The sequence below is a fragment of the Triticum urartu genome, chromosome 3, assembly GCF_003073215.2.
Source record: "Triticum urartu cultivar G1812 chromosome 3, Tu2.1, whole genome shotgun sequence".
NCBI classification, from domain to species: Eukaryota; Viridiplantae; Streptophyta; class Magnoliopsida; order Poales; family Poaceae; genus Triticum; species Triticum urartu.
The window spans coordinates 472,079,264-472,093,741 of record NC_053024.1 but is presented as its reverse complement, the minus strand read 5'-3'; the positions used below and the strand labels follow the sequence as shown (position 1 = coordinate 472,093,741).

At 44.5% G+C, this 14,478-nt stretch overlaps 1 protein-coding gene across 4 annotated transcripts; it reads right to left on the bottom strand.

Annotated features, from left to right (window-relative positions):
• Positions 1–7,727: 7,727 nt before the first annotated feature.
• LOC125544423 (phosphatidylinositol/phosphatidylcholine transfer protein SFH8-like) lies at positions 7,728–14,245 on the bottom strand. Of its 4 annotated transcripts, none has more exons than XM_048708116.1 (14): positions 13,965–14,245; positions 13,147–13,444; positions 11,782–11,878; positions 11,421–11,687; positions 11,257–11,334; positions 11,007–11,108; positions 10,835–10,884; positions 10,636–10,747; positions 10,463–10,561; positions 10,262–10,369; positions 9,013–9,145; positions 8,453–8,805; positions 8,123–8,197; positions 7,728–8,014 (listed from the first exon to the last, which is right to left on the bottom strand). In XM_048708116.1, exons 1-14 carry the CDS (start codon positions 13,996–13,998, stop codon positions 7,994–7,996), a joined length of 1,827 nt encoding a protein of 608 aa, XP_048564073.1. In that variant the 5' UTR covers positions 13,999–14,245; the 3' UTR covers positions 7,728–7,993. The 4 variants fall into 4 exon arrangements, with proteins under 4 accessions (XP_048564073.1, XP_048564075.1, XP_048564074.1 ...); XM_048708118.1 differs by having other exon boundaries at positions 10,636–10,735; XM_048708117.1 differs by having other exon boundaries at positions 13,147–13,438; positions 13,965–14,243.
• Positions 14,246–14,478: the final 233 nt, after the last annotated feature.

Here is a 14,478-nt window from a genome sequence, read left to right as displayed (position 1 = left end):
AAAAGAAATATAAATAATAATAAATGTAGTCGCAAAAATAAGTTCAAGTGATTTATTTTTCTTTATATTTATTAGTAAAAAACCATTAGATTTTCATAGTAAAGGGAAAAAAGTCTAAGTTTAGTAGTTGGTAAACGTGCTTGAATTTGGAGATTTATCTTCACCTATTTTACTTTCAGTTGAATTCATAATTGTTTGAACCGTGTGATCTCCCATTATGTAGATTGGTAACCAAGTTAAACCTGATTATAAATCAATTCATGACGGTCATGGGTAAAATTGTATATCCTTCGGTCACGGATAAACATATAGTTTCCTCAAATTTTGCGTTGCAACTTTTATTAACAATAGATATATGACATTAAACTTACCTAATTGCATAGAAGCGAACCATAATACATACTGGAATATTTAAACCTTAAGCTAGAGAGAGAGGGAGGGGGGGGGCATTTGAACTTGATTTTTGTAATCCGGACACATTACAAAAGAAGTAGTGTTTAACAAGAAGCATAAATAATAATAAAATCTAGTCGCAAAATAACATGTACTTATTTCTTCTTTATAGTTATTCTTAAAGAATCATTAGAGTTTTTCATAGCAAATAGGGAAAAAACAAGTTTAATAATCATAACCGATCTTCAATTCAGCGATTTATCTTCGCCTGTTTTACTTTCAGTCAAATTCCTAATAGTTTGAATTGTGTAATCTCCCTTTGTAAATTGGTAATCAACTTAAACCTATTCGATTGTAATTGAATTGATGACGATCATAGGTAGGAAGTTTATATTCTTCAGTCATTGGTAAACAACTTGTTGGACATAACTCAGCACAATTGTCACAAAATATACTAATCCGAAACAGGATCCTGCTATTTATCGGTACTTGTACCAACTTGGCACATAAAAGATACCAAAATGGCAAGAGCATGTGAAAAAGTATATGCGTCGTCTTTTTATAAATGCTTTGGGTTAGTGCAAGTTAGAGGTTGGTGTTCTTTTTGTGATTCCACTGTAGTGCTCGGATCAATTGGCGATAGTACAAGCAAAGCTTCTCGATGCATATTTGAAATTTTGTAGTGTTACGCGGGTGCTATGAATATATTCAAAGGCACCTGCTCCCTCCATTTCATTCTCTTTTTGACCAGTGTATAACGGCCCTTGGGGCTAAGCCGTTCTTGAATGAATCTGATTACGCGGTCCTAGTTTTCTGGTTTCCACACATTCTGTTGGCTCACAATTACCGGGAATATTTTACGACTTTATGCTTATGCATGCGCAGTATAATATATAATTAGGTTCTAGGGGCTCTGAATATCTTTCTGACGGTTCTCCGATGTAAAATAATAGATGAATACATGAATGTACAGGGAATATTATGTTAAGGAAATGCGATGATTAAAGTCTGAACTTGCTAAGTAGTGATAAAGAAATTACAGTAGGAGTATTAAATTTCAAGAGAGGGACTGTTTGTTTTTAAAGTACATTAAGAAAAAAGATACAATGAGAAATTTAAAGGTAGTTCCTCCGGTCATTATCTCACCGCTGACGCCGACGAGCAAAGCCTGCTCTGCCGACAGCGGTGGTGGGGCTGCCTCTCGAAACAAGCTTTCGCCCTATTTTATATAAAGCAACAACCGAATCAAATACACGGTTGTTAGAAGTACAATTGTGTAGAGATAGAGATAGAGATAGGATAATTTAAGCAAACTATGACTTGTCTTCTACTCCAAGTTTCGTTCACGTTGTACTCTTATATATACCTCTATAAAGGTCAGATCAATACAACAACATAGAACAACACAATATTCAGCCATCCTATAATTTCTACATGGTATTAGAGCGGTTAGTCTCACGACGCCGATCCTAGAACTTTCCACCACTTTCCCAACGCGCCGCCCCCGGAGAGATTAATCTCCTCTCCTCGGGGGCGCGGTGGCCAATCGATCAAAGATCAGATTGGTTCCGTAGATTAGATTAGATAAATTCTTCAAAGTAGAAATTCCATTAGATCAGTTTTTTCATTAGCCACCAAATAAATTCTACGACCCTCTTATCCGGCAAGAAATCTTCATAGATGGATGCACGGATCTTCCTCTGCAAGTTGCAGGGCACGACGGGCTTCTAGCCATCGTTCATCAGTAGACGCCACACGCGCATCCGGACTGCGGCAAGACCGGCTACTCGCCCGGTCCGCAGCGGCACCCATGCGCACGCACGACGGCAGCTATCCGATCTGGTGGCGGTGAGTTCGATCTAATCGAACCGTAGCATCGACTTCAGGCCAGGGAAGCCTGCATCAAGCGAATACTCTCGCGATCTGCATTGGCATCCCGGACAACCGCGCATCATCAGCAAGTTCTTCCTGCCAACACCAAGCATAACTTCATCGTCAAGGTCTTCATCAACGTGGTCTTCATAACCATCATTGTCAATACACCGCCGCCGCCTCGTCCACAAGATGAACACTTAGCATCCTCTGACAGACTTTTCTGCAAGACGCAATCTCGATGACGACAATGACTGTGTCACGACGACGCATCGACCGCGTCATCCACGACGGTACAACTGCATCAACACGGCGTCACTATAGTGACGACCCCAACATGGCCACACGGTTCTGGCAAAACCGATGTGTGTTCAATGGATTTCCTTTGGTCCTGGCAAAACCGGTGGACTCATCGCCGACGACACCCTCTGACATCCGCAAGGTGCATCGTCCACGACTGCAACTCCGTTATCTACAACATAGAGCAATTTTTTGCGCCTCCAACTTTGTGCGGCTTCATCATCCATGACGACTACACCATCGACCACGACTACCTCGACCACGGCTACATCATCATGATCGGGTACCTCGACATCGACATTGATGGCTAGTCTACAACAACTCATCGGCAACAACTCCAGTCAACAGTATCCGCGTCGTCACTTGCGTCCACGACACTCCCGCTATGACTGCGGGAGGGAATAGAGGAGAAGACATGGAAGGGATCAGAAGGGACGCAGTCACCGCCCTAGGTGCCGACCCATCAGCCATCAGAGTTACAGTGATGATGGCGCAGCGGAGAAGACGGCAGAAGCGCGAGACTTCAAATTCAGTCGCAGTCGTGCGCTCCACTCCCGCTATGACTGAGGGGGAATGTTAGAAGTACAATTGTGTAGAGATAAAGAGATAGAGATAGGATAGTTTAAGCAAACTATGACTTGTCTTCTACTCCAAGTTTCGTTCACGTTGTATTTTTATATATACCCCTACGAGGGTCAGATCAATACAACAACATAAAACAACACAATATTCAGCTATCCTATAATTTCTATAGGTTGAACGATATAAGATTGTGAGATAGCCCCACAGAGGTTGCCTCCTTGAGTGAAAGTGTTTCGATTGTGCATCACGGTGGTCTGTAGCAAATCATTGGCTGTGTCAGCTCTCATTGTTTTTTCTTTCTTTTTGTTTCATTCTTTTTTGTTCGTCTCGTGCTTGGCCACAATATTGCGTCAAAAAGTGTTAACGGTGAAATTCTTGACCAGGCTGTGTTTCTCCCCTTAGACAAGCTTTTCAGGGCATCTCTAACACTATACATTGAACCATTCGTAAATGTCTGAATTGTTGAGACACTTTATGCCTTCCAACATTGTCCATCAAACATTCACAAATAGGGCACGTCCGAATTCTTCCAACCCGAGGCAAATCTGAAGGAGGTTTATGGGCTCCAGCACCATAGACCCACACAAAATCATTTATCTCTTTCCATTCCAACCGCTACTCCACTCCAAGCCGCATTCATATCGATTCAGAGCGGACGTGATTGGTCACTGGCACATGCCGGCCGAATGGCACATCATTCACACCGGTGCGGCGGTCAAGGCACCTGCTCCGGTCCGCCGCTGCGAAGTCGATTTCTGCGTTTTGGATGTTGCAGGAGGAGCATCGGTACAATCTGCAGCTCCTCAAGTAGCACATGCCCGTAGAGGGACATACCTTCGGTGAGCAGGCCCCCGTCGCCATGATCATGAAGAATCTGGGTTGCGTCAATGAGCAGTCGGCGCTATACGAGTTTGTGCGTAGCGCCCGCACCATATGCCGCAAGCGTTGACATCTTAGCGTCATGAAGGTGGAGCGCGACCTTCCGTTGAACAGATCGCGGTTTAGGCAAACAAGAACGCTGCCAAGGTCGGCAGCTCCACATCGTTCTCGTCAGACAGCAATGACCACGAGGTCAGACCATCCACGTCAATCATCGACCTCACCTATGTCGGTGGCTAGGCAGCAGACTTCGGTGAGAAAGCGTCGGAGGTGGGACACGGACCTACCCACGTCCGTTCAAGAGCAAGACGTGGGACACCGTTGGATGGCCGTCCGTCTCTTGCTAGCGTTGTTCGCGGACACATCAAGACGTGTCCACGGATGTTTTGCGTGTCTATTTTGATGGACGGTGTTAGAGATGTTCTCACAAGCTCTTCCCTCAGTTGCATAGGCTAACCGGCCATTCAGTATATGTTTGTTTCATCTGCGCAAGAAAAAGTCTATGCATGTTTCATGACATTTGCACAAAAAAAGAAGTCTATGTATGTTTCATGACCTCAGAGCTGAGGAGCATATGTCCAAAGTACAATTCAAAATACTCCACTTCCTTTATTCGTGAATCGTGACATCAGGCATCCTAGCAGTAGGCTACCACAGTCCTTGGCCACTTGAAAAGCATCAGAACATTTTAGCGTCAATTTCCTTCCATTCATGTATTCTGTCACCACTGGCAGTTAAGCTGGACCATCAGCAGGGCCTGTCATTACAGCCACAACGTCACGACCTCCACATATCAAGTCCAGGTACATGAGATCTGTGAGCAAGACATGCAACAACTCTCGATCTTGTGCCGATGCCGGTTTCAGAATCTGAATCTAGGGGACACCCGATTATATAAGTATGTTTCTGTTTTGACAGCTCGGTGTGGTGAATATGCAAGTGCTCCATTCAGCTGGTGTCCTCCCGTTCCCTTCACTACACTGCTCTAGTAGGAGAAAAACAAGTGGGCTACAGTCATGCCCACTGGAAACGGATGGTTTTTAGCATGTTCCTCTTTTCCTTCGCGTGTCACGTCAATTCCCTAGTTGACAGAGATTTGCATCATGCGCTAGCAGCCATGCAAACTACTGTAATTAACTTTGTAAAGGTTCCTCGCCGAGAAAAGTGACCTTGTGTGGGGGAACTGTACTGCAAGAATTCTGGCAAATGTTTGGACCAGACTGTTTGAGAAAAGAAAATACCATACAACTGCGGGAATGTATCTGGTGCATCGTTAGCATCACAAGTACAGGTGCACTACAAGCCTGTTTGGTTTGTGACTATCTTTACCATATGTTATCACATTATTTTTGCCACACTTGCCTTATTATTTTGGATGCTCAAAGTTTTAGTCACACTGTGGCTTGCCTTAGGGATTTTGCCACACTTTTTGTGTGAATAACATGTGGGACATATTGCTAATAAAATACTTCTTTGGCTAAGAGCATCTACAGCGGGGCATCTCAAACCCGCCTCAAACATCTGGGGGACTGACCTGTCACAAAATTTCGACCCAGCCGGACGCCTCAAACGGGTCTCAAACGCCGAACTGACCGGCACCCGTCATATCCAGCTCAAATATGGGGCAGATATGGGGGCGTCTGGGCGCGCCTGCCACGTGGACTGACGTCGGGGTCCCACGCGGAATTGTCCAAAAAGCCGATGGTCTGAAGCTCATCTCCTTCGTCGGACCGATGTCGCCGTGTGGCGCCGCTCTGGCGGGCCATGTAATTCCTAGCCTGGCTATTTAAGCCGACCGCCGGCACCGAAACCCTACCCGTCCACATTTTCCTCCGCACGTCCGTCGCCGCCGTCACTTTCCACTCCTCGTCCACCACCACTTAGTAGCCATGCCCCCACACCATCGGATAAGGAGCCACCCAGTTCTAATGCCGGAGCGCCTGCTGTAGCTCCTTGAGCAGATCCAGACAAGGCGCGAAGCCCGGATCGCCACGAAGCTACCTCCGTATGCAGTGGATCCGGAGGAGGAGTTGGAGGTTGAGGAGGAGGAGGAGGAGCCGGAGGAGGATGTGGGGGACGCGGATCTATAGGCAAATCAGAAGGCCATCCGAGATTCCCTCCGCTCGGAGTCAGATGCGGAGGTGAGATGCCGCCGCCGGCAGGAGATGGAAGTGCAGCACACCATAGGGGAGGAGGAGATGTTCGCCTACATGAATGAGGTCGAGCAGGAGGAGGAGGAGCCGGGGCCCTCCTATGCGCTCGTCCACCCAGCGCCCGACATTGACGTTGTGGACATCTCCAACGACAAAGATTAGCTAGGATAGTATGTATTATGTAGTACGTAAGATTTCTTTTGCATGCTTTTCTATGGATCTGGGAATAGAAATATGAGAGATTCGGATACAGAATAGCTAATTTGAGACGTGACCGGCCACTGTCCACAGACGCGCCCGGTCACGTTCACGGGCAGAATCGGATTTGTCAAGCTATAGATGCTCTGACTTGATCAAATTTGCATAACTTGAGGTGTGATAAGGTGTAGCTGAAAACCAAACGGTCCCTAAATCCCAAGTGGGGATGTCGTATCTCGAACTACTCACGTGTTGCATGTGACCTGTGCATGTAAACCAGCTCGTTCGTACACGTCGCACTGCCGGCCGCCTTCCCGACGGCCACCCGTGACGTCTCCGGTCAAAGCGTGACGCCCGAACAGGGAAAGGGCACGGCGAGCTCGATTTGGAAGCGTCGAATGTGGAAGAGGCAATACCTCCTGTCGCTGCAATTTGGGCGCGAAGTGGCAGAATCGGGCGGGTCAAATCCTACGAGCCACCTGCGCTCCACTGGAACCAAGCCGAGCAAATCAACCAATCGCCCGCTCGACGAGACGGGGACGGTCGTGTGGCTGCTGCGCCTGTGCCCTGATTGGCCTGTCTGACGCCATACGTGCACGATGATGGTGTCCCCGGGCAGCACAACCGGGTGGCTCTACCTCCGGCCATCCACTGTGCTCATGGCGGAATATGCACCGAGGAAACGCACACTCGTCAGCGGGCTGATAGCAAACAGGCATGCAGTCAAACCAGAATCGCATTGGATCGGTGTCTGCCGTTGGCTTGCATAGTTGCATGCAGAGTCCCCTTTTTAGCAGAGTAGGAGTATTTTCATTTGCACCAATTTGTTAGGTCAAGAGATGGATGACATAATCACAGAAGCGAAACAGTACAAAGTTTTTTCCTGCCTCATGATTTGGTCCGAGAGACGTCTCCAACTCTCAAGTGTTTTAGTTCTAGATACAACAATTTCTAAGACAAGTATTTCCAAAGGGAAGGAGTACACTACACTGGCACAAGAACACGATGCTCTCTCGAGACGAGACGCATCCAACTTTTCCCACGGGCAAAACGGACGCCACCACCGGCCGCTGTACGACGGCACGACTTACGAGCCAGCGTCCCATTCCCACTACAATACGGCTAACAACGGACGGCGTAGGTGAGTAACGTACTCCCAGGTCCAGCTAGAATCACATACGCCGCCGTCTCAAGTTGGGCTGCTTTCGTCTCAAGACTCCGACGGATCAACGCGATCACTAACATTGGAGCTGCATCGATGCCGGTGTTCTTCAGGCCACCAAATTCAACGCTCAACAACAAAATTAGATGGACGAGAAGAAAAGGTCTTTCTCAACCGGACACGGCGAATTCTGTACGCTACACCCTTTGTATTTCTATAAACTCTGTACTGTACACTTTGCTTCTCTGGACTCGAAATATGTTCCAGGCATCAACAATATAAGTACTCAGCAGTGGAACATCAAAGACGTGGCAAAATGCTCGCCTGCCCTTCTATTCGTGATATACACTTACAGAACTTTACACACAAACATATTACAAATATATGCATCCAATTTGGCAAGAAGAATACCCGTCTTGAAGGAAAATAAATAGTTGAGAGCGTACTCCAGCACTTAGAAGCAGAACCTCTTCTTCTGCAAATTAATGGATGGAGTCACAGTATGGACTAGAAGGGCTAAGCACCAAGAACGCGCCCTTCCCAAGCTTAAAAGGGGACGAACAAACAATAGGGGAGAACATACCGGGAATTTGTTTTTGTCCTGCTTTTCAATATATGCAAGCAGCTCGTCCTGCCTTATCAATGTCTCATAGAGCACCTGGACATGCGAGAAAGAGAAACAAGGGTCAATGGAGAGCAATCATATACTATGAGAGGAAGAGAAACAAATGTTAACAGAGGAAAATACTACGGAAAATGAATGGTCAGAGGCATGCATGATGGTGTTTCTCATGCTTGTCGTGGAAATCATAAAATTGGGTCAAATGTTACAGGCACTAACCTCAACAATTGTTATAAAACTACCCCCGCAAAAAAATAAGGATATGCACTTGATATATTGAACCGGAGGTACCTTCTTTGTAGAAATCAGCTCAGCTTCCAATGCATCGACACGGCAAACAGCTGTATTGAGCACTTCCTCTTTCTCAAGTGGCATTTGAGATGGTTTTGCTTCAAGTACAACCACCTTCTCCTCCAGTTCACGAAGCTGTCTTAACACATACGGTACCTTAAACTCCAAATTTTGGGGAAATTCCCCACAATTGTGATCACAGGCAATGGACTGTCTTGAGAACCTTTCAGATATTCTGCTTGGGGCAGAACGGATCACCATAAAGAGGCTCATAATAAAAACTGTCAGACAAGTAACAATCTGAGTTCGTAGCACTCCCAATGCCATACGTATATTTCTCAAGGAGAATGAACCTGGGTGAAGCATGCAACAAAACTAGTCAGTATAAATCCGTTAAGCTCATCAACCATCATAGTGGAGCTCTTTTAATAACATACTCTACTCCTGAAAGAATGTTCTGTGCTAGAAGGTTCATTATGCAGTGAGTATGTTTCTAGTTATTCTGTACAATATGGCCATAAGTCACGGTAACGTTAAGAGTGATAGCAATACATAAAAACCTGAGGTAGAAGCCACTGAAGTGGCTCTTGGACTGTTGCACACATCATCCACAAGCTTGTCAACAACAGTGGGGACGCTTTCCTCTACGACAGGAGCAGTACCAGAAGTTGAAGCATGTCCTGAAGATTTTGGCTGCAAGTAGGCTACATTAATCAATAAGCATACTGACCACGAAAAAATAATGGAAAAAAATGAAAGCCACAAATTAAGAATCTCGCAGGAACCCAAAAGGCACTTCTCCACTTATTATCACAGTTTCAGATAGTAGACTGCTACAACTTAGTCTCGGGTAGTTGAAGCTTGAAAGACAAAATGAACATGATAAATTATATCATATTTTGCCAGTTGAACATAAAATTTGCGCTTTTTTTTCCGAGAAGGGGATAACCCCGGCCTCTGCATCATACGATGCACATAGCCAAAACTTACGTACTTCTAGTGGTAGCATTGGTTAATATCTTGAACTGGGTTACGCTCAAAACGGATATATACTTGCCTCATGAAGGATCGCTACATATTTGGAAGGTTAAGGTTCCCTTGCGTATTAAAATCTTTATGTGGTTCGTCCACAAGCAAGTGATCCTCACGAAAGATAATTTAATAAAGAGGCGGTGGGTAGGTAGTTCACGTTGTTGTTTTTTGTGATCATGATGAAATAATACAACACTTATTCTTAGAGTGCCCACTTGCCAAATTGCTTTGGCGAATGATTCATATAGCCTTTAACATTAGTCCTCCAGTTGACATTGCATCGTTGTTTGGAACGTGGTTAGCCGGGGTTGAGACTATTACCGCGGCTCGTATCCGGATTGGAATATGTACGCTCATATGGGCTATATGGAATTGCAGGAATGATATGATTTTTAACAGACAACATACTTTAACTTTCTTGCAGGTTATCTTCAGAGCTACCGCGTGGATCCGTACGTGGTCCTTACTCACTCCTATGCACTCCAGGGAGCCTTTGGTTACTGAGTGCAACCAGTGGGAGATGGTAGCACGGGCTATATTCAACCGGTTCGGATGGTGATCGCATAATAGGATAGGAGTCTAGGGAGCTTGTCCTTTACATTGCCATACCGGTTGTGATCTTGAGCATGTACTTTCCTTTTATTTTCCCGCTCCTTTTGCGAGCTGTAATACTTTAACGACTTTGTGCTACTTCGAGACTTTTTAATAAGATGGCTGCATGCATCGTCATGATGCAGAGGCCGGGGGCATGCCTCCATTTCCAAAAAAAATACTTGCCTCATGAAGGGTCAAATCAGGGTTCACAATGGCATCCAGTGGAGCATCAGGAGACGTAATATCTTCTACATCAGATGTAGATTCGGCTGAGGCATCACTGGTTTTTTTCTGATCCAAAAAAACAAAATAAAGCTTGTAATGAAATTTTAAGGTGATCTAGACATCTAGTCATTCAAAATGATCCAAATAACGTGTGCTTACAGCTGAGGAATGAAGCTTAGTATAAGAAACTGTATTCCCATCAGTGCTTGATATGGCAAGAATTCGTTGACCATAATTTGCTTCACCATTAAGGACCCTCTATAAGAAATGGAAGAGACATTATGTTAGTGATATACAACAGGACAGCCAGTAATAGGAGTGCGAGGAGGAACCTCTATTATGTTAGGATCCTTCCAAGGACCTTTGTCTGATTTTGAGCAACCTCCACTCTCTTCACACCTGCATTTGCCTCCAAGAAAATCTGGCAGTTCACTGGACATGATACTAACAAATTAGGCAGAAGCTGAACAGCAGTATGTACAAACACATAATTAGCAAGTAACGAATAATTGTTTGACAGTTTGGTATTACCTTTCATCAATTATTTCAAGCAGCTTATTTTGGTACTTGCTTCCAAGAACCTTGATGAGATGATACATGAGCTAATCATTACTCACAGTAAAACTTACGAGTTCAATCAATGAACAAAAAGGTGCCCTAATGATAGTGAAAGCAGAAATACAGTTAAAGTTACAATACTTACATGAATCTTCGAAGCAGTCTGTGGATCAAGAAATGATTTAATTGTACCCCATAACATCTTGAAGCCCTGCCCAGCATTTATAATGTACAAGCGGCACAATGTCTGCAAAAACATTCAGAATTAGTAGTAATTAGCTACATATGCAATTTGAAAGAGAAACCAAATGGGCACATAGAGAAAAAGGTTATTAATTAACAGAAGATAGTAAATATTTAGAAAATCATTAAAGCAGGATAATTGCATCACCTACCTCTGGATAGTTATCATTGTCAATCTTCTGCAGTCGCATGATTAGTTCCCTTGCATCTTTTGAGAAGTTCTTTAAGCCCTGAATTATGGAAACAAAGTCACTGACTACCATGACCACATAAAATTGGATTCACTGAAAGCAAACCTGGCCATAAGAAAACATACCACCCCTTGCACATCTAAAATAGTTGTAGACGAGTCTATGTGCCTCTTTGCAGCTATGGAACAAGCTGGAAACCTCATCTGAAAACTTCTCTCGAACTCCTTCACATGATACTTTATGTATCGGTCAAGAGTTGTTACTTTGACTAGTTTATTGGCATCAACCTTTCCAACTAGTTCTACATAGACAGGCCTTCCCTCTTTATCCACTCCATGGTAAAATTGTGGATAATACTTCTTAACTTCATTTAATTCAGTGTAGTCAAATTCCTAACGTATCAAGGGTCAAGATTAGAATTTAGAAGTCACGTGAAGTAAGTAGCGTCACTTGTTTTCTTGGTGTATGTTCCAATTTTAGATTTACCTCTATATTGTCGACCCCATACGCATTCCTCCATCTAAGCATTTCTGACCACATATGCTTTGCTTTCTCAATATCAAACTTTCTTGCTTTCAGGAACCTAAACATGGAAGGTGTAAAAAAATAAAATTGAACCAATCCAAAAAAACTTGAAACAAATGAGCAAAACTGGAATTTCCTTCTTAACATTAATTTTGAAGGAATATATGAAAATAGAAGAAACAAACTACAGCTTTAGTGTACAAACTATCACAAACAAGAGATTTAAATACCAATTATAATTAAAAAACTACATTAGAAGACATATCAAAAGCCACCCGCTCCTGGGACGTTATAGGCGATTGTTGTTTGTTCCTTGTTTTGTGTACATTTTGGTGTCCAAGCAGAGCACTGGTGTTATTGCGGTGGAGGCATTGTTGCGTGGAAATGAGACCCTCCGGCAGTGTCTGGCTTCTTCCCTGTCACGGTCTTCAGCGTCGACATAGAGCCAGTGAGGGTGTCGTCCCACAGGTCTGGATGTCCAGATCTTTTTTTGGGTGGGTGGGTGGGGAAGTCTCCTGGAGGCGATTTAGGCTTGTGCAGGTTTTCTAGCAAAAGATGGAGGGAGTTAGAGATCTTGTTAGTTTTCCTGTCTATATTTTGTTGTACTGTACTGTTTTCCTTGTCTGTGAATATCAGATATGGTTTCTAAAAAAAGACCAGCTTGACAGAAATAACTATTTTGGGACTAAGGGCGTGTTTGGTTGCCTGCATAACAGTCAAGAAGAACACCGGCTGCACCTCGAAGATCAAGCTCCAGGAGATCAACAGGAGGCTAGCCATGGATCAGGGGTGGGCCGGCTTCGCAGATCGGCTAGGTGATGACTGAGGACACCTTCAAGGTGATCGTCTTCAACCTTTCCGGCGCAGAGGTGGTGGCCAAGTACCCCCCGCACGACGAAGCACTTGCCTTGATCCAAAAAGTTTAATGTAGTGTGAATGCTTGTTCAAACTAGGCCCAGAACATGGTTTTAAGCCTGCACTAGCTCAGGCATGCTGAACCGGGCCACACATGCAAAGAGGCCAAAATGATGCAGGTAACCAAACATGCCCTAGTTGTAACCCAGAGCCAGATGTAGTGATGCATTTTCACAAACCATGGGACTTTAAAAACCTAAATTTGTAGTTTTTTTATACAACTTGTCAAAAACTATGTAGTTTTCTGATGTATGTAGTTTTGTGACAGCCTCTATACTAAACCCATATAATTTGGTGAAATTTACACTAAAACATATAATCAGCATGTTATTTGCGATTTTTTTGCTGGAAATGGAGGTAATCTACCAAAGAAGAAACCCAAATATTCTTTCAGATCAGCAGATGTGGTACCTTAACATTGTGTGATAATCGTCATGACGTTCTGGCAACAAGCCCCCATCAAGCAAGCATAGGCGGAATCTTTCAACAGTTTCCAGCTCTTGCACATCCCTTATATCCTCTATTGAGGCTAGATTGCCGCTCTTCTTTTTGCTCTTCCTCTTCAAGGAGCGCCTAAATTTATTTCCGGCACTAATCGCTCTTTTCTTGAAGGACCCCTTTTTGGCCTTGTTGTCACCTTCGGAGTTATCTTCATCGGATTTGCTCTCTTCCTTCTCATCATCACGAGTGAAGCCCTCAAAACCTGCACCTGCAAATATTATCTCAGCATTCCTTCTCTGACTGAAATGGAAATGGGCAATTATTGGCGTGGTAATAGTATTGACAAGGAGAAGGCAATACGTGAACTGAGCACTTAGTAATGCTTCACAGTTAATTAATTGCTATCACATTAGTGAAATATTAAAAAAATCCTCAAGATATGCAAAAAAATAATTCATAATTAGTAATTTGGTATTTTCTGTACTACTGTTATTGGACACTCCACTCAGAAGAAAGGCATGAGACGTACAGGCCCTGAATCCAAGAGCAAAATCACAGTTATGGAGATTATCTTGAGCAAATTATCTTGTTATCAACTGTAATTTCTTTTTTGAGGAATCATCTACAGTAATTGTTCGACTCCACGGAAGCAGCCAATCCATAATCTCTCGCAAGCACTGGCAAATAACGGTAGTGAATCGATGCGCGAGAACGCCACGAAGAAAGGGCAGCGCCGAGGAGAAAACGCGAAGGGCAAGCAGTTGAAGGAAGCAACGCTCGGCACTCACCGGGCCTCCCGGACCGGTCGACGGGCCCCGACATCCCTGGCCGTCCTCCCCAATCCAAGCTTGGTCGCTCCGGTGGATTCCGAGCCCTAGACCTCCATAATCCCCTGGGGAGCAAGGGTTTCGGCGGATGAACTCGAGAAGACGAGGGAATGAACGGTGGCTTGTTTGAATTTCAGTCTCTTTTTTTATTATCAGAGAAAGAGAATATCGGGGTGGAGGGGAAAGGAAGCTTCTGCTTTTCCTTCATCGCTGGAGAGCGGAGGGGAGGAGAGGAGAGGGTGAAGACGGAAGCGTGCACGTGGGAGGCCCACATGGGCTACGCCGCCGACCTGGCACACGCGGCGTTGGGGCGGGATGCAGGGGAACCAAGAATTTTCCTGTTATTGCAAACAAATGAACTCTCCCATAAGCCCCTTTTACAGAAAGAACCCTGAGATCTCTTTGATATATATACAATCCTAGAAAAAGAAGAAAGCACGGCAAGAATGTTTTTTTTTTATGAAAAGCAGCCAGT

Coding starts and splice junctions, on each gene's coding strand:
- LOC125544423 (XM_048708116.1), bottom strand. CDS start 13,998: ATGTCGGGGCCCGTCGACCGGTCCGGGAGGCCCG. Junction 11,335..11,420: donor TTTTAGATGTGCAAGGGGTG/GTATGTTTTCTT, acceptor TCCATAATTCAG/GGCTTAAAGAACTTCTCAAA. Junction 8,806..9,012: donor TTCAGTGGCTTCTACCTCAG/GTTTTTATGTAT, acceptor TGCTTCACCCAG/GTTCATTCTCCTTGAGAAAT.